This window comes from Vulpes lagopus, chromosome 1, assembly GCF_018345385.1.
Source record: "Vulpes lagopus strain Blue_001 chromosome 1, ASM1834538v1, whole genome shotgun sequence".
NCBI classification, from domain to species: Eukaryota; Metazoa; Chordata; class Mammalia; order Carnivora; family Canidae; genus Vulpes; species Vulpes lagopus.
In genome coordinates this window covers 60558959-60577255 of record NC_054824.1, presented here as the reverse complement: position 1 = coordinate 60577255, position 18297 = coordinate 60558959, and the positions used below count along the sequence as shown (strand labels likewise).

The following is an 18297-nucleotide window of genomic DNA, read 5'->3' as shown; positions in this document are numbered from 1 at the left end:
CAGCCAATGAAGGTAAATCCATGTGACTCACCCCTCCCCTCCCCAGGCCCTTATCTCTAGAAGCCAGTGCTTCCACCCACCCAGGCTTGCCGGGTGATCTGCCCTCACTCCCTCGCCTCATGCTCATGATGGGAGCCATGAAGGGAAGAGGGGACCAGCCCAGCTGACCACTGTGCTCTCTGCCCAGGAGGACCATGCGGCAGTAGCAGCCATGCTGCCCTTCCTTCTGGCCACTCTGGGCACCACGGCCCTCAACAACAGTAACCCCAAGGACTACTGCTACAGTGCCCGAATCCGCAGCACCGTCCTGCAGGGCCTGCCCTTCGGGGGCGTCCCCACCGTGCTGGCTCTTGACTTCATGTGCTTCCTTGTGAGTGCCCACACACCATCACCCCCCACTTAGCATCTGCACCCTCTACGCAGCTAGCTAACACCTGCAGCTCTAACCACTCTTCCACCTGACCCTCACTCCCTGGGGCTTAACTGCAGGAGGGGTCCGTATCACCCATACCAAAAAGCCTGACCTCTGATCATTCACCCAAGCCAGGGTCATCCCTTTGTAAGACAAGATCCTAGCCCCTCTACCACTGCCCTCCTGGCTAGTCTGCTGGGGGGACGGTCTGTCTACCTGCCAACCATTCTCTCTGCCCTCAGGCACTGCTGTTCCTGTTCTCCATCCTCCGGAAAGTGGCTTGGGACTATGGGCGGCTGGCCTTGGTGACAGATGCTGACAGGTAAGACTTTGGGACTCTCCCTTAGCCCTACACACTCATTCACTCACATACACCCTCACACACACACTCATTCCTCGGGGATAGGAAAGAACCAGCCCTCTCTCATCCCCCTTTATTGGGGGGATGAAGAGGGACCAGTCCCAGAGCAGACATGAGGGAACATGAGGGCCTACTGTTGGGCCTCTTGTCATTTGCCAATCTGCAGGGACCCTCCCCCACCCCTGTTAACCCTGTCTGTTCTCTGTCCCCAGGCGTCGGCGGCAGCAGGAGAGGGAGCGAGTGGAACAAGAATAGTATGTGGGGCACCTGCCCCCTCATCCCCACTAAACCAGCTTTCCCTTTTCTTCTCTCATGCTTCTCTTCTCTTCCTGCCAAGTTACTGGTTTCTCTTTGCAGTTTTCTCCTCTGCAGGCTCATGTTTCGGATTAACGCAGGCGGTGTGCTTCGCAGAGCAGGGGCTCCCCAACTTGTCTCTGCCTCACTCCCCCATCTCTCTCTCTGGCTTTAAGCCTGGTAGAAGCCCCTCCTCACATACCCTGCTCTCTGGGTAGCTGGGCAAGAGGGACTGTCCTCCTGGACACTTACAGAACACTCACTTGTTGGTCACAGAGACAAGATTGGGTGTCACCAGTGGCTTGCCATCCCCTAACAACTAGTTCTTCGTATTTCAGGGTTCCCTGTTCACCCCTTCTGGAGGCCTGGGAGGGGGGCTTCCCAAGGAGCCCTGAGTCTGGCCTTCTGTGTCACATCATGGTCTCTTGTCTCTAGGACTGGCGCTGGAGTTGCAGCAGCTGCTGGGGTCAGGGCAGAGGGAGGGTAGGGACTCCCCTGAGAGACATCACCCAGCCCCCAATACCCACAAGCCCTACCAGGGGTCTCCTAATCCATCCTTTACTTCAGCACCCCATTGCCCTGTGCTTATAATATTGGCTCTCTTGCCCTCCTCTCCCGTCCCCTGCTGGTCAGCTCCAGAACTGCAGGCCCTGCTCCTATTCTTAGTTCAACCTCCAGGGGGTGATGATGAAGACACCCTCCTCCCCTCACTCTCTGACCTGCACTGGTTCCCCCCAGGTCCCCTGAAGGAAAGAGGCAGGGAGAAGGCCATCATTCCTCCCCGCTTCAGCCTCTGCGCTTTCTGTGCCTTGTCTAGCCCCTGGAGCTCTGGAGTGGGAGCCCCTCACTTCAGACCTGCTCCCCAAGAGCTCAGACTCACCAGGCTCTCTGATTTCTCACCTCCCCCACCTCCAGTGTGGCTTCAGCTATGCACGGGGACAGTCATGACCGGTATGAGCGTCTCACGTCTGTCTCCAGCTCCGTCGACTTTGACCAAAGAGACAATGTGAGTGCCCTCCTGCCCCCTGCAGACTTGTTACCCACCCACTCCTCCTCCAGGGCAGGAGGCTCAGCAGCCTTAGCCTCCAGTGATACAGAGTCAGGACCTATGGAATGTGACCTCCTCAGCAAAGGGCAATGCTTGTCTAAGAACCACAAGATGACCACCCAAACTTGGATGGTCTGTATTCCATTCTAACCTCCAAGCTAGCACCAACCTAACGTCATGAAACCCAAACTCTGTCCCATGTGGAACTCTGTGCCTGTCTCCACAGTTAATCCCAAGGACCCTCTTTCCCTTAGACAGGGTTTTAGAAGTACTAACAGGCCTTTCTGGCCCAAGTAGCAAAACCTAGAATTCGTTTTGTTGCTCAGAGATTGCAAGCTGGTAGTCCTAGCTGGGTGGGGCCAGTTGTAGAAGGGAGCTGAGTGCTAGAGGCCCCTGTAGACAAGGCATGTACTTGGTGGTTCACAGCAGTGCCCAGACCCTCATTCATGTCAGACCCAGTACTCTGGCATTACCTGCCTGGCCCCTGTCATCCTGCCAGGATCAGGGTCCTGGACAGAACTCTAATCTTTAGGCCCTGAGATGGCCCCAGTCAGTCCAACTTGGGCTGGGGGCCCTGGGGACAGCAGTTCTTATAGGAGCCATAGTTGAAGAAGCCTGTCAGCTTCCTGAGTTGGACTCATACTGGTAAGTAGCAAAGCAAAGGTATCACTTCTGCCCACCAGTGGTGTCCAGATGGTTCCCCAGACTCAGGTGATGTTGGCAACAGGTAGCAGTCCTGCATCTTACCTGGAAAGCACCTCTCTCCCCAATTCTGTGTTAAGCCTGGACCTTTTCCTGGAAGGAAGGTGGAGGAGGATTCTCTCTGCCTACCCCTCCCCCATATATTTCCACCTTGCTCTCAGTGGGGTCTCTGTCTGAAGTCAGGCCTGGGGTCTTGAGGGTAGGAGATTGCAGCTCAAGGGGACTGGGGGTCTGGTCCCTCTGGTGTGTACTAGAAGAAAGGTGTCAGGAACTCAGGCAGCTTGGTCTGCTCTCTGCTGTTGGCAAATTCTTCTTGTTAGCTACAGGTCTGGAGGTCCCCACTGCCCGTCCTAGAAACCTGAATCCCACCCATCCTTACCCTGACCCACACAGCTTCAAGCTTTCCTCTGGTTTCACTGTCCCATTGGCTCTTTGCAGGAACCTGCAGCTCTGAGCATGAGCATCCACAGATAGGCCAGTTTGGCCTTAGTCCTTTTCTCCTTTGAGGGCTAGCACTTTCCCTCTACCCCTCTGGAATGAGCTACTTTCTTTGGGGGGTTGTGGAAGTTATGCCAAGATGGGCCCCAACCTGGAGGTGATCGTGAGGAGGGGGTGGGTGGGATTCAAGTGGGGAGGAAGATTTGGGTTGGTGGGGTAAGAACTTCACCTGATAGCCCTCTGTCCCTCCAGGGTTTCTGTTCCTGGCTGACAGCCATCTTCAGGATAAAGTAAGTGAACAGTCTTCAGACTCTAAGGAAAGAGAAAACAGAGAAACTTCAGAACCTGTCATTTCCCTACAAAATCCAGAGGCCAGCAGCTATGAAGGCCTTAGCGCTCCTAGCCAGCCCAGCACCCTCCTCCCTCCTCCAAGAGGCCAGGCCCTGGAGTCCTGGCCTCTGTTTCCCCACCACCCCCCCAGCTGGCCTCACTTTACCCCACAGTCTCCTGTGTTGCTGCGCCCTGCCTGGCGGGCCCGCTCTGCCCTCGGCTCTCCACGCCCCTGCCACCCCATGAGGGCAGAGGCTGGAGCCCCCCACCTCAGAGCCTGGGTGCAGCCAGCGGGTGGGGGCAGCAGGCAAGCTGGGAGCAGCCAGCCAGCCACAGGCAGGAGCCAGTATCCAGCAGGCAGAAGTCAGGAGATCGAGCCAGAGTGCGGCAGGCAGGCAGTGAGCGCTGAGAGAGGCAGGAAGCCCGGACAGGTCAGCACTGCCACTGCCCTCACTCCAGCCCCTGGGGCCCCTGCCCAGGTGCACCATGTATGCGCTTCTGCAGCACCCATAAGGCACCACTGCGTCCCCAACCACGGTCCTCCCTCCCCCATCAACCTGCCTTTCTTCCTCTTCACCCTTCTTTTCCATATCCTCTCTTCTCAACCTTTCTCACACTTTCTTCATCTCTCTGCAGTCTTCCCTTTTGCCCCTGTTCCCTTCCTCTCTCTCTCCCTTCTCCTTTCCCTCGCCTTCCCTCTCCCTTTCTCATCCCTCCCCTCCCAGAAAGGGGGCCCAGAGACCCACTGTACCCCCATACTGCTGCCAGACTGGCAGGGGCTAGGGTGGCTATGGGGTGGGGGCGGGCAAGGCAGGCAAACCCTGGTCCCTCTGCTGCCCGGGTCCTCAGCTGGCTTCTCTGCCGCCTCGTGCCTGCAGGGACGATGAGATCCGGGACAAATGTGGGGGCGATGCTGTGCACTACCTGTCCTTCCAGCGTCACATCATCGGGCTGCTGGTCGTTGTGGGTGTCCTCTCTGTGGGCATCGTGCTGCCTGTCAACTTCTCAGGGGACTTGCTGGGTCAGTAAGGGCCAGGATGGGGAGGGCGGGGCAGGGGAGAAGGGGCAGGAGGACACGTGCCCTGACCCCAGTGTCGTCCTCTCCCTCCCCTTGTTCCTGCCCTCCCCAGAGAACAATGCCTACAGCTTCGGGAGAACCACCATTGCCAACCTGAAATCAGGGTAAGGTTGGGAAGCTGATTGGTGAGGTCAGGGTCTGCGCCATAGTCCAGCCATAATACAGATGCAAGGGGAGTGCTGGGGGAGAGGTGGCTGAGGTTGCAGAGGTGACTGTGGGGCCCTGAGGGCTTGGATTAGAGACAGAGGAGGTGGATGTCTGCTGGGTGTGCCTGGGGATGCCCAGATAAAGAAGCAGCCGTGTGACCACAGGCCAGGGAAAGATGACAGGATAACTGGGGGGCAGTGTAGCCTGTAGGCAGGGCAGGAAGAGGTGACCTCCTGGGGACATTTCAACTGCAGCCAAATAATCTTGGGGCCTCGACTATACAGAGTATGGGCCCTGCCCTGTAAGGGGGTCAGTCCCAGAAGACAGGTGGCAGGAGAGGGGTTGAATTCACACTGGGAGGTTGCAGTTTGTCTGAGGGTGGCTCCATGTACTCCTCTGCCACACCCAGGAACAACCTGCTATGGCTGCACACCTCCTTCGCCTTCCTGTACCTGCTGCTCACCGTCTACAGCATGCGTAGACACACCTCCAAGATGCGCTACAAGGAGGACGACCTGGTGAGTGGAATAGGGGGGCCAGTCTAGCCCGTCCCCAGCCTCCTCCCTTCCCGCCGGGCCTTGCTTGCCTCAGCCTCTAGGGGTGTCAGCACGGGGCAGGGGGGCACCTGGGTTCCAGGCCTGGCTCGGCAGCTCAAGAACCCCTATGCTGTTGGGTAGCCTGGGTGGCTCAGTGGTTTAGCGCCACCTTCGGTCCAGGGCGTGATCCTGGAGACCCGGGATCGAGTCCCACGTTGGTTCTCAGCATGGCGCCTGCTTCTCCCTCTGCCTGTCTCTCTGCCTCTCTCTCTCTCTCTCTCTCTCTCTCTCTCTCGAATAAATAAAATCTTTAAAAAAAAAAAAAATGCTATGCTGCACGTTAAGTTGCCTCCCCAAGCCTTGGCTTCCTCATCTTTAAAATGAGACAATAGAACCTTCCTAAGGTCAGTGGGAAGCACCCATGCTGTGCCTGGCCTTCAGGAAACAGCTGTGATGATGCTATGGCAGTGACGTGCCCTGTCTGCATTCATCTCCCGACCCGGCACAGAGCACTCGCTCCATGCCAGCCACTGTGCCCAGTCCTCATGGCCCAAGGATCAGAGAGTTGTTCCCCCTTCCCTGTTCCTCAATGACCCTCTTGGGATCAAGGGGCCAAATGGCTCTTTGATTAAGCTTGCTGCCTGATTTCATTTAGATCTACTCTCCCTGCTTGCTTGCTTGCTTGCTTGCTTGCTTTTGCTTTTATTCTGGTTTTGTTTTTTGTTTTTTCCTCTCCCTGCTTTCTCTGGCACCTGGCTTACTCCTAAGGCCTCCTCCCACCCATTGAACTCACTGTGCCCCACACTCTCCTAGCATTCTCAAGCCTCCTCCTCTGGAAGGCAGACCCACTCCCCTCTCACCCCCAGGTGAAGCGGACCCTCTTCATCAATGGAATCTCCAAATATGCAGAGTCAGAAAAGATCAAGAAGCATTTTGAGTGAGTGGCCACTCCTACCCCAAGCCCAGGTTCCAAGGGCCCTCCTTTGCTATCCAGCCCCTCAGACTTCTCACGCCTTCCTACCAAGGTCTGGGGCTGCAGTGGGGGTGGAGGTGAGAACACAGAAGAATAACATGAGTCCAGGGCATTCTGGCACTTGGGCTGGGTGTTAGGCCTCTGCAAGAACAGGGGAAATACAAGAAATACTTGCAAAGTGAGAAAAGTGTGTGTGATATCCACCCCCTCCCATGCCCATCTCCCCTCCTGGCTTGAACTGGGTCATGGGTTGTTGACCAGGGACAATAGGCCCCTTGAGATGTGTGGCTTCAAACTTTTATGTGACATGCTGGGGTTTGTGTGCAGACTGGCAGAGGGGAGCTCCTTGGCTTTCACTGGGTCCTGAGGGAGCCCTGAAAACCTGAGCTACATGTTCCCTGAGGCTCTTTTCACCTCTGGAGTTGTTTTGTGGAGAGGGGAGTATACATCTCCAGGAGTGCCAGGTGGTTGGAACAGTGCATGTACAGGATTAGGGATCCTGTCATACATTCATCTGTACACTCAGCAGACTTTTTCAAACAATATTAGGGCTAAGTCACTGTGGTGAGCCTTGGGACCCTAGAAATAAATGAAAGATCATTGAGCACTCACGGGATTCACATGGTGGTGGTTAGCATTAGGAGCTGATGCAAGGTCTGATCAGAGTTTGGTCTGAGGTCGGTCTGTGACCAGAATTAGGAGTTGGCCAGTGGCCCTGATAAGGGACATTGGTGGTCAGGATCAAGGACTCAGTGAGGTCTAGATCCACTGTCAGTTGGCCTGGATCAGAACAGGATCGAGAGTCAGTTTCTGGTCAGGTTCAGATCACAGACCCCTTTGTTGCAGGTAAATGAGTGGTTTGTGATCCGCAATAGTGAACAGATATTCATTTGTTCCACATGCATTTATTGTCACCTTCTATACCCCAAGCATTAACAAATTAGAAACAGGCCAGACCCTCATAGAAGTTAAAGAAAAGAAATCAAATTTAGATCATCCTCGGTCAGTAGGAGAATGACTTGGGATCCTATCTGGAGTCCAAGCTGTGATCGGCATTAGGGGGCAGTCTGGGTCAGGATTAAGGACAGTGTGTGCTCAGAATTAGGCGACATCTTAATATGACCGTCCTGTTGGGATCAGCTGTCAGCTTGTACTGGTAAGCCTTTAATAACAAATACTTACTGAGTACTTGGCGTGTGCCTACACCGGAGTAGGAGCTGGGGTTACAGCAGTAAACAAAAAAAGAAAAAGCTTCTGCCCTCATCGGCTCACATTCTGGTGGGCGAGGCAGATAAGAAACAAATGAATGAGTAATAGACACCATGTCAAGCAGGGGCAGGTGCCAAGAAGAAAACCAAAGCAGTGAGAGAAGCAGAGTAGAGTCAGGAAGAGGTGTGTTTCCACTGGGGAAACATTGGGGTGGGCAGGGGGTCTCTGACAGGGCCCTGCATGCCATGAGGAAGTGAACCCTGCTAACCAAGCATCCATTCAGCACACATTTGTCATACACCTACTTCATACCAGACCTGATGGGTACCTGTGGGGAGTTCGTGGTTGAGGCTTTCTGTTTCAAGGGTCAGTCTGTGGTTTCGTTTAGGAAGCAAACTGTGATTAAAATTAGTGATCAGCCTTTGAACAGGAGTGGGGGAGACTATAGTCCTAATTGGAGCTTGGAGAATATCCCCAAGGAGTTGAGTATCAGGGAGCAATCATCTCATTGATCCATTTGTTCCGCACATATTTATTGAGCACCTACTGTGTCTAAGCTGTTGGCCCAGGCTTGATGTATGGTGATGGATGAGTAGGGTTTGTGATCCAAGTCTGGGGGTCTGTCTGGATTGGAAGGCTGCCCCAGAAGAACTAGGGAAGATCCTGTATGCAAAATCAGAAAGCCTGCATGGTGGGGATTAGGGGGTTAGCGGATTAGTTGGGTGAGAATGAGGGCTCAGCCTGCCACAGGGCTGAAGGTCCTTCTGAAGAAGAACCCTAAAATAGTTGGAACAACACAGCAACAGGGGAAAGGTCTACAGTGCATTTCAAGGACCCCATCCCAGATTGAAGTTTCCAAATTCTCATGGATTTGCATGGTCCATATTGTTACTTTAGAACTAGATCTTATACCTCTGTGACACTTGGTGGTTCTTTATTAAAAAGGTTCTTTTTTTTTTAAGATTTTATTTATTCATTTGGGGGGATGGGGAACAAAGAAGGGGGAGAAAGGAAGGGGAAGCAGACTCCCCACAACACAAGCCAGGGAGCCCAACATGAGGCTCAATCCCAGGACCCTGACATCATGTCCTGAACCAAAGGCAGATGCTTAACCAACTGAGCCACCCACGTGCCCCTAAAAAGTTTTTTTTTACAGACAAGGCTCAGGGACAACTGGGTGGCTCAGTGGTTGAGGATCTGCCTTTAGCTCAGGTCTTAATCCCAGGGTCCTGGGATCAAGTCCTGCATTAAGCTCCCTGCAGAGGCCTGCTTCTCCCTCTGCCTATGTCTCTGCCTCTCTGTGTCTCTCATGAATAAATAAATAAAATCTTAAGAAAAAAAAAAAAAGATGTGGCTCAGTCTAGATTAGAGAGCAGGGAGGGAGCAGTGTGTAATGAAAAGTAAGAAGGAACTGCTCCTTCCATCAACAAGCACCTCTCGAGTCCTGCCAGGTACCAGTACTGAGAGTCACAGTTTCCCTCTGCTCAGTTTCAAGGCAAGATTAAGGTCAATTTCAGGTCAGGGTTAGAAGGTCAGTCTTGGGCCTAGGTTATGGGTGATTTGGATCCAGGTAAAGGGTCAGTTTCAGGTCAGGGTTCAGGATTAGTCTTTGGTCAGTGTTGGGGCAGGAGTCATTCTGTAGACTGGGCTATGGGTGAGTTGTAGTCAGTTCATGGTCAAGGCTGTGTTGGTCTGTAACCAGGTATTCTGGAAACAGGGTTAAGAGAACAACCCATGAGTAGAAACAGTTTCTCTCAACTGGAAGTTTAGAGCTTGGACACGGAATCAGCCCCCAGCCGTGGCCTCCCTACCACCACGCAGGTATACAGTCATCCCAGGTCATTAAGGTGTGTGCAAAGTCCCCATGCCCTCCTATTTCCTCCCGCTACTCACATAAACATGGGAAGGAATTTCAAAGGTTTATTCATATGGAACTCCCATTTTTGTAGACCAGAGAGAGGGAGCTTGAATTGAGGATGTCTTAAAGGTGATGAGGTGACGGCTGCAAGTCGGGAGGGGGCGCTGTTGGGCAGAGTCCCTGCAGAAGATGATGGTGGACTGTGTTTCAGGGAGGCCTATCCCAACTGCACGGTTCTTGAAGCTCGCCCGTGTTACAATGTGGCTCGCCTTATGTTCCTCGATGCAGAGAGGTAATGGGGGGATGATGCTGGAGGGACCCCTGCCTATTGTGGAGGGCATCCTGGCTGCCACAGGAACCTGGCTCCCCTTCCAGGTTTTTCCCAGGGCATGTGATTTTAATTCGACCCCTGGAGTGCCTGTCAATTCAGCTCTGGAAAGAGCAAGCCCTGGAGATTCGAGTTTGTTGCAAGAGGCAAGGTGTCCACCATCCCCACCTCATCTGAGGACATCCCCTTCTCTAGCTACAGTATAAGAAATTTAGGTCAAACCATAGGAAGAATTTTTGGCCCTCAAGGGATGGGTGGGAAGACTCTTGAATGGGGACATATCTGAACCATGCATTCCAAGCTCACCCCCCTGTCCTTAGGGAGTGGACCTAGATGACCCCTGAGCCAAGCTCCGACCCTTCCTTCCAGTCATTCGCAGTCCCAGCTGGGCGGTGGGTGACTGGGCGCCTGGTTCTCACAGGAAGAAGGCCGAGCGGGGAAAGCTTTACTTCACAAACCTCCAGAGCAAGGAGAATGTCCCCACCATGATCAACCCCAAGCCCTGTGGCCACCTCTGCTGTTGTGTGGTGCGAGGCTGTGAACAGGTATGAGGTGATCTCAGGCTGCCAGAGCTCCTGCTGGGTATAGGGAGGAGTCGGACAGATCCTGGGAAGACCGGTCACAGTAGAGGCAGACACTCCAGGTGTATGTCCCACGACCCCCAGGAACACACACAAACGGCCCTTGCAGATAAACAACCAAAAGTAAACAGAATCCCAGAGCAGGCAAGGCCATGCCAGGATGAGGGGCGGCCAGGACTGAGAGCAGAGTGCAGCACCTCCCTCAGCAGATCCCCAGCTGTTCCTACAGCCCTTGAAGCCCCAGTTCCCCCATTGGGTTTGTCCCTATCCCAACAGTGGCCAAGTTTTCAAGCCCCAAATCAGAAGAGGTCAGTCAAGAGAACAGTGTTGTGCTGTATTTGCCAGTTCTGTGGCTTTAGGCGAGTGTCTTGACTGCTCCGTGCCTCAGTTTCTTCCTAAGACAGGGCTAATTGTACCTTCCTTGGGATTGTCAGGAGGGTTAACACATAGAAAGCTGAAAGCGGTGTAGTACCGGGGACCAGACTGGCTCTCTGCCCAGAGCCCTTGCCTCGCTTGCCCTTGACAGGTGGAGGCCATTGAGTACTATACAAAGCTGGAACAGAAACTGAAGGAGGACTACAAGCGGGAGAAGGAGAAGGTGAACGAGAAGCCTCTTGGCATGGCCTTTGTCACCTTCCACAATGAGACCATCACCGCCATGTGAGCCCCTGCCCTGCCTGCCCATCCCAGTCCTTGCCCCCCAGTGACCAGCCAGCCGGGGCTCCTGGGTCCTTGCGCTCATGGCCAGCTATTGGCAGGGGGGCCCCCAGCGGCTGGTGCCACAGTAACCAGTGCCCATCCCCCAGCATCCTGAAGGACTTCAATGTGTGTAAGTGCCAGGGGTGCACCTGCCGCGGGGAGCCACGCTCCTCATCCTGCAGCGAGTCCCTGCACATCTCCAACTGGACCGTATCTTATGCCCCCGACCCCCAGAACATCTACTGGTGAGCACAACAGGGTGGCAGGGGCAGGCTTCATGGGGCCTGCTGGCTCCAGCGGGTACAGGGAGGAGAGGGGGGGTCCAAGGTGTCCCTCTCCCCTGCCTTCCCAGGGAACACCTCTCCATCCGAGGCTTCATCTGGTGGCTGCGCTGCCTGGTCATCAATGTTGTCCTCTTCATCCTCCTCTTCTTCCTCACCACCCCGGCCATCATCATCACCACTATGGACAAGTTCAACGTCACCAAGCCCGTGGAGTACCTCAATGTGAGGCCCATGCCCACCCCGCCCCACCCCACCCCACCCCTCCATGCTGGCTCACGAGATACAGATGCCAGGCCTCGAATCCCTCTTTAGGGGGAAACCAGAATGCCCTCCTGCCCAGCCCAGCCCCACCCAGAATTCCCGCACAACCATGGGCTGTGGAGCCCCCTATGAACATCCCTTGAGCTCCGTGCTGCCTTCCCTCTAGCAAGACCACCTGTGGGTTTGCAAACACCTAGAGAGACACCTGGGAAGAGAGAGAGCCCAGGGCCGGTTTTAACTGACCATGTGACCTCAGACAAGCCCCTTCTCCTCATCCCCCCACCCCGTCTCCCTGACAGAAGAATGGAGGTTCAGACTCCATTATTGGCTTCCCAACTTAGATTCTGATGCCTTTATTGAACGGACTCTTTTTTTTTTTTTAAAGATTTTATTTATTCATGAGAGACACAGAGAGAGGGGCAGAGACACAGGCAGAGAGAGAAGCAGGCTCCATGCAGGGAGCCCAATGCAGGACTCGATTCTGCAACCCCAGGATCACGCCCTGGGCCAAAGAGAGGCACTCAACCGCTGAGTCACCCAGGCGTCCCTATTGAATAGACTTTTACATGAAACCCAGTGTGGAAAAGCAAGTCTGCTTAGATGGCAGTAGAGTGAGGGTCACTTACACCAGCTCTTCCCTCACCCCTCCTGCCATGCACATGGCATACCTCCTTAGGGCCTCAAGGTCCAAAGTCAGACGGTTTGAAAATTACTGAGTGATAAGAGCAAAATATATCAGACCCAGTCTGCCCAGGTTCACATCCCCACCCCACTGCTTATGAGCCGGGTAACCTACTGAATCTCTTTTTGCCTTAGTTCGCTCATCTGTAAAGGAGGGTAATAGCATTGTTGTGACATCCACACATGTAAAGCCCAGGATCTGTGCCTGGCACTTAGGAGGTACTCAGGAAATGCTAACCACTAGTGTTACTCACCCTGCAGTGGTCCTCATGACCCCGGCTCCCACCTTCGCCTCGGTCCTGCACGGGTTCTGGACTTCTGCCACGGGGCCCTGGGAGCCATGGGGCCTGGGCTTAGCAGGGGAGGGGGCAGGTAAGCAGAGCCAGTCAGACTGGGGCCCACTAGACGGCCCCCACCTGATAGGTCCCCTTGTGCCCCTCTGCAGAATCCCATCATCACTCAGTTCTTCCCCACCCTGCTGCTGTGGTGCTTCTCGGCCCTGCTCCCCACCATTGTCTACTACTCAGCCTTCTTCGAAGCTCACTGGACACGGTGAGTGGCCTCACACGCCCTGCACGCTGGCCCTCCTAGGTGTGTGATCATCCCTACTGGGCAGCCCTTGCCCCTTTGGCTTCCCTGCCCTAGGGAGTCCCAGAGCTGTCAGGGAAGGGAGGCTGGCCAGCATGCTCCCACCAGGAGGCCCCCATCCCAGCAGAGCAGCCTGGGACACCATACTGGCTGGCGGAACAGGCAGGGGGGCTGGCTCACCTGACCTGAGCCCTGTGCCCCCTGCCCCAGCTCCGGGGAGAACAGGACCACCATGCACAAGTGCTACACCTTCCTCATCTTCATGGTGCTGCTTCTGCCCTCGCTGGGACTGAGCAGGTGGGTTGCAGAGGATGGGATGGGAGCTGGGGTTGGGGGGTGGATAGATGGGCAAGGGGAGCTCCCACTTCCCTTACAGAGCTGGGGGACCCACGTCTGCGGGGGCATCCCCAGAGGCTCATGGACTAGACGACTCCTCCCCTGGTGTTCTGGGCCATTCCAGGCCCTCACACATATATCTCTCCGCTCCTCCTCTCTAGCCTGGACCTCTTCTTCCGCTGGCTCTTTGACAAGAAATTCTTGGCTGAGGCAGCTATTCGGTTTGAGTGAGTGACCTGGGCCCCAGGGAAAGAGACCAGAAGACGGGTGGGCATGCCTGAGACACACCGCCTTCCCCCATGGGAGGGTGCTGCAAAGCTTCCCACCCTGCTGCAGGGAGGGGGGTACTCACATGGTGTGGTGAGGTCATCCCAAAGATTACATCACAGTGCTCGGTTGTGGACATGGAAGTGTCCCTGGGGTCTGTGTTGGGGCTCATTCTCTGGGAACCCCTCCAGAGGTCACCTTCAGGGTACACTGAGGGCTTTGGGACCCACACTGGGGGATTTCTGTGAGAGCCTATAGAGCTTGTACTCTGGGACTCACTCTAGGAGTCAAGTTTCACCCAAGAGGTTTGAAAAGGTGTCTGTAATAGGATCTTGGTCATACTTTGGGAGTGACTTGGGGGTTATCCCTGAAGGTCCCTGGAGCCCATGGATATCCATGGATACCTTTCAGTATCTATGGATCTCTTGGGCTTACAACTCTGGAGTATTTACAGGGGACTCTGGGGCTCATACTTGGGGTATTTATGGGGTACCTATAAACAGCCCAGTGAGGCTGTTTGGGGTCAGGAGGATGGAGGGCCACTTACCATGGCTATATATGTGGGCACAAGCTCTAGGGGTCTTGCTTTAGGCCATCTATGATAATTTCACGTTTGGGGTGTCACAGGCATTGACAAAGGTTCTTGGGCTCCCCACCTTGAAGATCTTTGAAGAAGGGTCTGTGGGGCTTATGTTCTGGAGGTGTCTGAGGCTCACATTCTGGAGGGTAACTGTGAATGAATTTAAGGTCGAAGGGAGTACTTTCTGGGTATTCCTAGGGCTCACACCCTTAGGGGTCTTTGAGGGTCTCATGGGGGTTGTCTGTGGGGATCTCAGGCAGTCATACCCTGAACGCTGGTGGCCTTGGGGATCTGGAGCACTCTCCATGGGTCTTCCTAGGGTACAAGTTCTAGGAGACCCCTCCTGGGCTCACACTCTCAGGTTGTATCTGCTCACACTGAGGGCATTGAAGGTGTCTGTTGACACTCTGACATCTGCTCCTGGGGCTCACACCCTGGGGGGACTGGGACACGGGCGCTTAAGAGCTGAGCTGGGGTGTCCCCACGAAGGAAGGCGCGTCGAGGGTGAAGGTGTGGTGTGCTGCTGTGCTGGCAGTGGGTAGGCAGCCACTGGGTCACCCAAGGGTGCAGTGCTGGAGCACTTGGTGCCTGCAGGTGCGTGTTCCTGCCCGACAACGGCGCTTTCTTCGTGAACTACGTCATTGCCTCAGCCTTTATCGGCAACGCCATGGACCTGCTGCGCATCCCAGGCCTGCTCATGTACATGATCCGGCTCTGCCTGGCGCGCTCTGCCGCGGAGAGGCGCAACGTGAAGCGGGTATGGCCGCCTGGGGCCGCCGCGGCCCGCGCAGCGCCCCCTGGTGGGCCCAACCAGGAACAGCGGCAGCCGTGCTAGGGTGTGGGGACTCAGGGGTGCTGGAACTTGGGGGACCGGGTTCCGTCGCCCTGCGCTAGCCCCTTCCTATCTGGAGCCTCAGCCTTCCCGTATGGGCAGTGATGGATCAATATAGACAACCCTGAAGGCCCCTGCCAGTCCTGACAGTCTAGTGTTCTGATGGGAGTTGGGGGAGGTCCGGGTCCCTAGACCTAGGGTCTGTGCGCCCTAACCCCGTACAAGGGCTCTCGGCATCCCATCCCCAGGCCTACCCACCTGCCAGCCCCCGATCTCTCAAAGGTTCCCCTCACCCGTGACCCGTCACTGTACCCACCCTAACCCCATCTCAGCCACAGCCCCTCTTTCCATCTCCTTTCCCCTGCCCCACCCTAGATATCGGGTTCCTTTCCCCCGTGGCTTCACTCGTAGCTCCCCACCCCCTCCCACCTGCCCTGCGCCCTTCCAGTCTGTCCCTCCCCTCCCTGAGCCACCCTCCTGCCCATCTCCCCCCCAGCATCAGGCCTACGAGTTCCAGTTTGGCGCAGCCTACGCCTGGATGATGTGCGTCTTCACGGTGGTCATGACCTACAGTATCACCTGCCCCATCATCGTGCCCTTCGGTAGGCACCGCCGCGCCGGGACCTGGGCCCTGCTCGGGGGGACCCAGGACCTCACCTGCCTCACTCTAGTAAGGAAGGCCACCCTGAGTGGACAGGGCCCCGGCTGGGAGACCGGCCCCTCGGGCCTCCCGCCCGGTCCCTGCCTCAGTCTGGGGCCTGGCCTGGGGGGAGGAGGGGGAAAGCCATTTCAGCTCAGGTTGGCCCCAGCTGTTGTGCTGGACCCCTGGGCAAAGTCACCCCAACATGGCCATACTCATCCACACCAAGTGCCTTCACTCAACTGATATACTTGGATACAGATCACATACCCACAGAGGTGTTCGCGCACGCCCACACACACTCACACCTACACAAGGTCTGCGGGTACACTTGGACACAATACCATATGCTCAGGAAAGACCTTTGGATTCCAGGGTGGGGTTGGGCTCTTGCCACTCATGGAGATACCCCACTGTAGCTAAGCTGTGCGTCTTGAACAAGCCCTTCTTCCTTCTGAAATTTAGCAAAGTTTCCCTGCACCTGTCACCCCACTGGTGCCCCTCTGCTTTCCCCCTCATAACATCCTAACCCCTTAACCACCCTCCCTGGTTGCTGAAGGCTCCAAACTCCCAAACTAACCTCGTCCTCATTCAGAAGCTCCCATTCCCTAAGCCTCCAGGAAAACAGAACTTACCACCTAATTTATACCCATCTGTTAAGGGACAGGGTAGAGAAAAAAACAAGGGTTTCAAGGAGAAGCTTGTTGACTCATATGAATAGACTCTAATAGGGTTTTCACTGAGGGGCCGCGGAACGAAGTGGGGAAGCTGAGGAAACTGACATTGTGTGATCCTGTGACAGGCTGGGGCTCTGTCCTGTTTGGGGGCTGGGGCAAGAGGAGGGAAGCCAGCCCCCAGCCGTCTTGGAAGGACTAGGATGAGCCATGACAGGCACACAGGTCCGGTGTCACAGGTTCCGAGGTCAGGGCCCATGTGGCTTCCCCCAGGGCTCATGTACATGCTGCTGAAGCACCTGGTAGACAGGTACAATCTCTACTACGCCTACCTGCCGGCCAAGCTGGACAAGAAGATCCACTCAGGGGCTGTGAACCAGGTGGTGGCCGCACCCATCCTCTGCCTTTTCTGGCTGCTCTTCTTCTCCACCATGCGCACGGGTGAGGGCCACCTCCCCTCCCCCCCCATCCACACACACCTCCTGGAGCACCAGGGACGGGCGGGGGGAGGGGGGCTCCGTCCAGAGTCAAGGCAGAGCAAGCCAGGGGAGGGGCCGTGATGGCCCAAGGATCACAGGCGAGGAGCCCAGGAGAAGCCAGGTCAGGCCACAGCACAGAGGAATGCAAGAGTACTTTCAGAAGGCGGGAGACGTGGGGTGGTGGGCCCCTGGAGGGGGTGCCCAGAGGAGAGGTAGCAGCCCCATCCTTTCCCCCCCCCACCCCAGGGTTCCTAGCCCCCACGTCCATGTTCACATTCGTGGTCCTGGTCATCACCATCGTCATCTGTCTCTGCCACGTCTGCTTCGGACACTTCAAATACCTCAGTGCCCACAACTACAAGGTGTGGGGCGAGGGGGGCAGGGGAGGGCTGCGGGCAGCAGCTCAAGGGGGTGCAGGGGAGCAGGGGGATGGGTGGGAGCTGAGGGCAGGGGCAGCGAGGGTGTCAGGAAGGCACGGGGTCCTGCTCGTGGCTGAGGGTGAGGACATCTCCCCACTCCCTGACTCATTCTGGGCACCCCAAGATTGAACACACAGAGACAGATGCTGTGGACCCCAGAAGCAACGGTCGGCCCCCCACTGCTGCCGCTGTCCCGAAATCTGCGGTGAGTACACTGGCTGGTGGCCTGGTGGGGAGGAGCCTGCCAGCGAAGCTCAACCCAAAGCCAGGGGTCCCATCAGTCCTCCAGAAAGTCAAGCCTGTTCCAGCCCCCAGGGGGCCAGGGAAAGATCTGGCTTCATTGAGGGGGCTGCCCACCCCTCCTGGGGCGGGGGGGATCACTATCCTGCTCCCTGGAGGCCCTGAGAACCCCCCCATGAGGAGCAGCTGTCCCTCCTCACCCTCTATCCCTTTTGCCCTCCAGAAATACATCGCTCAGGTGCTGCAGGACTCCGAGGTGGACGGGGATGGGGATGGGGCTCCCGGGAGCTCGGGGGATGAGCCCCCGTTGTCCTCGTCCCAAGATGAGGAGCTGCTGATGCCTCCTGATGGCCTCACGGACACAGACTTCCAGTCTTATGAGGACAGCCTCATAGAGAATGAGATTCACCAGTAAGGGGAGGGAGGGGCCCTGGAGGCCACGCCCTGCCCCCCACCCCACCCGCCCCCCACGGACACTAAAAAAAAAAAAAAACGCTAATAATTTATTAGATCTAAAGCCCCTTCCTCCCCCATCCCTGCTTTCATTAAGGTATTTAAACCTGGGGATTTCACCACTCTCCCCCACCATGGAGGGAGGGAGGGACCTCCCCCAACCTCAGTGAGGAGAGCCCCGAGCCGGACCCGGGGCAAAGAGGGGTGCGGACAGGGTTCCCCAGATCAGTGCCCCCCACGCGAGTAGTGTGGTCAGGAGAGGGTTATTGAGAGCCAAGAGGGGTACCTGGTGCCATGGCTGGAGACCTGGGCGGGGCAGGCAGACCAGGGGCTGCCCTCCTAGTTCTTCCCTCCTCCCAAGCCCCCTGGGTCCTGGCACTCCAGAGAAGTGGAGCCTCCAGCCCTGTGGGTTGCATGAGAGGGGAGGGGCTGCAGAGTGGAGGGGGGAAGAGTCAGGCCCCCAGCCAGGGACGTGACCTAGGGGTGGGGGGTGGGCATGGCTGACACTGGAAAATGGGTTTTTGCACTGTTTTTTTTTTTTTTCCTTTAAAATAAAAATGAAAAGAAAA

The 18297-nt window shown here is 56.0% G+C and overlaps 1 protein-coding gene across 3 annotated transcripts in view; it reads left to right on the top strand.

Moving 5' to 3' along the window:
* TMEM63B (transmembrane protein 63B) overlaps positions 1-18297 on the top strand; it is a 25958-nt gene extending 7661 nt beyond the window's left edge. For 2 of the 3 annotated variants that reach the window (XM_041746178.1, XM_041746171.1), the window contains 23 exons: positions 188-370; positions 655-734; positions 986-1027; positions 1983-2073; positions 3508-3545; positions 4464-4606; positions 4716-4767; positions 5220-5328; positions 6213-6283; positions 9598-9678; positions 10136-10259; positions 10822-10955; positions 11102-11239; positions 11347-11500; positions 12666-12772; positions 13019-13105; positions 13306-13371; positions 14586-14748; positions 15320-15425; positions 16411-16578; positions 16863-16978; positions 17160-17240; positions 17499-18297. In XM_041746178.1, the coding sequence (XP_041602112.1) occupies positions 212-370; positions 655-734; positions 986-1027; positions 1983-2073; positions 3508-3545; positions 4464-4606; positions 4716-4767; positions 5220-5328; positions 6213-6283; positions 9598-9678; positions 10136-10259; positions 10822-10955; positions 11102-11239; positions 11347-11500; positions 12666-12772; positions 13019-13105; positions 13306-13371; positions 14586-14748; positions 15320-15425; positions 16411-16578; positions 16863-16978; positions 17160-17240; positions 17499-17690 (2502 nt within the window). In that variant the 5' untranslated portion in view covers positions 188-211 and the 3' untranslated portion in view covers positions 17691-18297. The remainder of the gene's footprint in view (positions 1-187; positions 371-654; positions 735-985; positions 1028-1982; positions 2074-3507; positions 3546-4463; positions 4607-4715; positions 4768-5219; positions 5329-6212; positions 6284-9597; positions 9679-10135; positions 10260-10821; positions 10956-11101; positions 11240-11346; positions 11501-12665; positions 12773-13018; positions 13106-13305; positions 13372-14585; positions 14749-15319; positions 15426-16410; positions 16579-16862; positions 16979-17159; positions 17241-17498) is intronic. The other variant, XM_041746185.1, reaches the window with a different exon arrangement.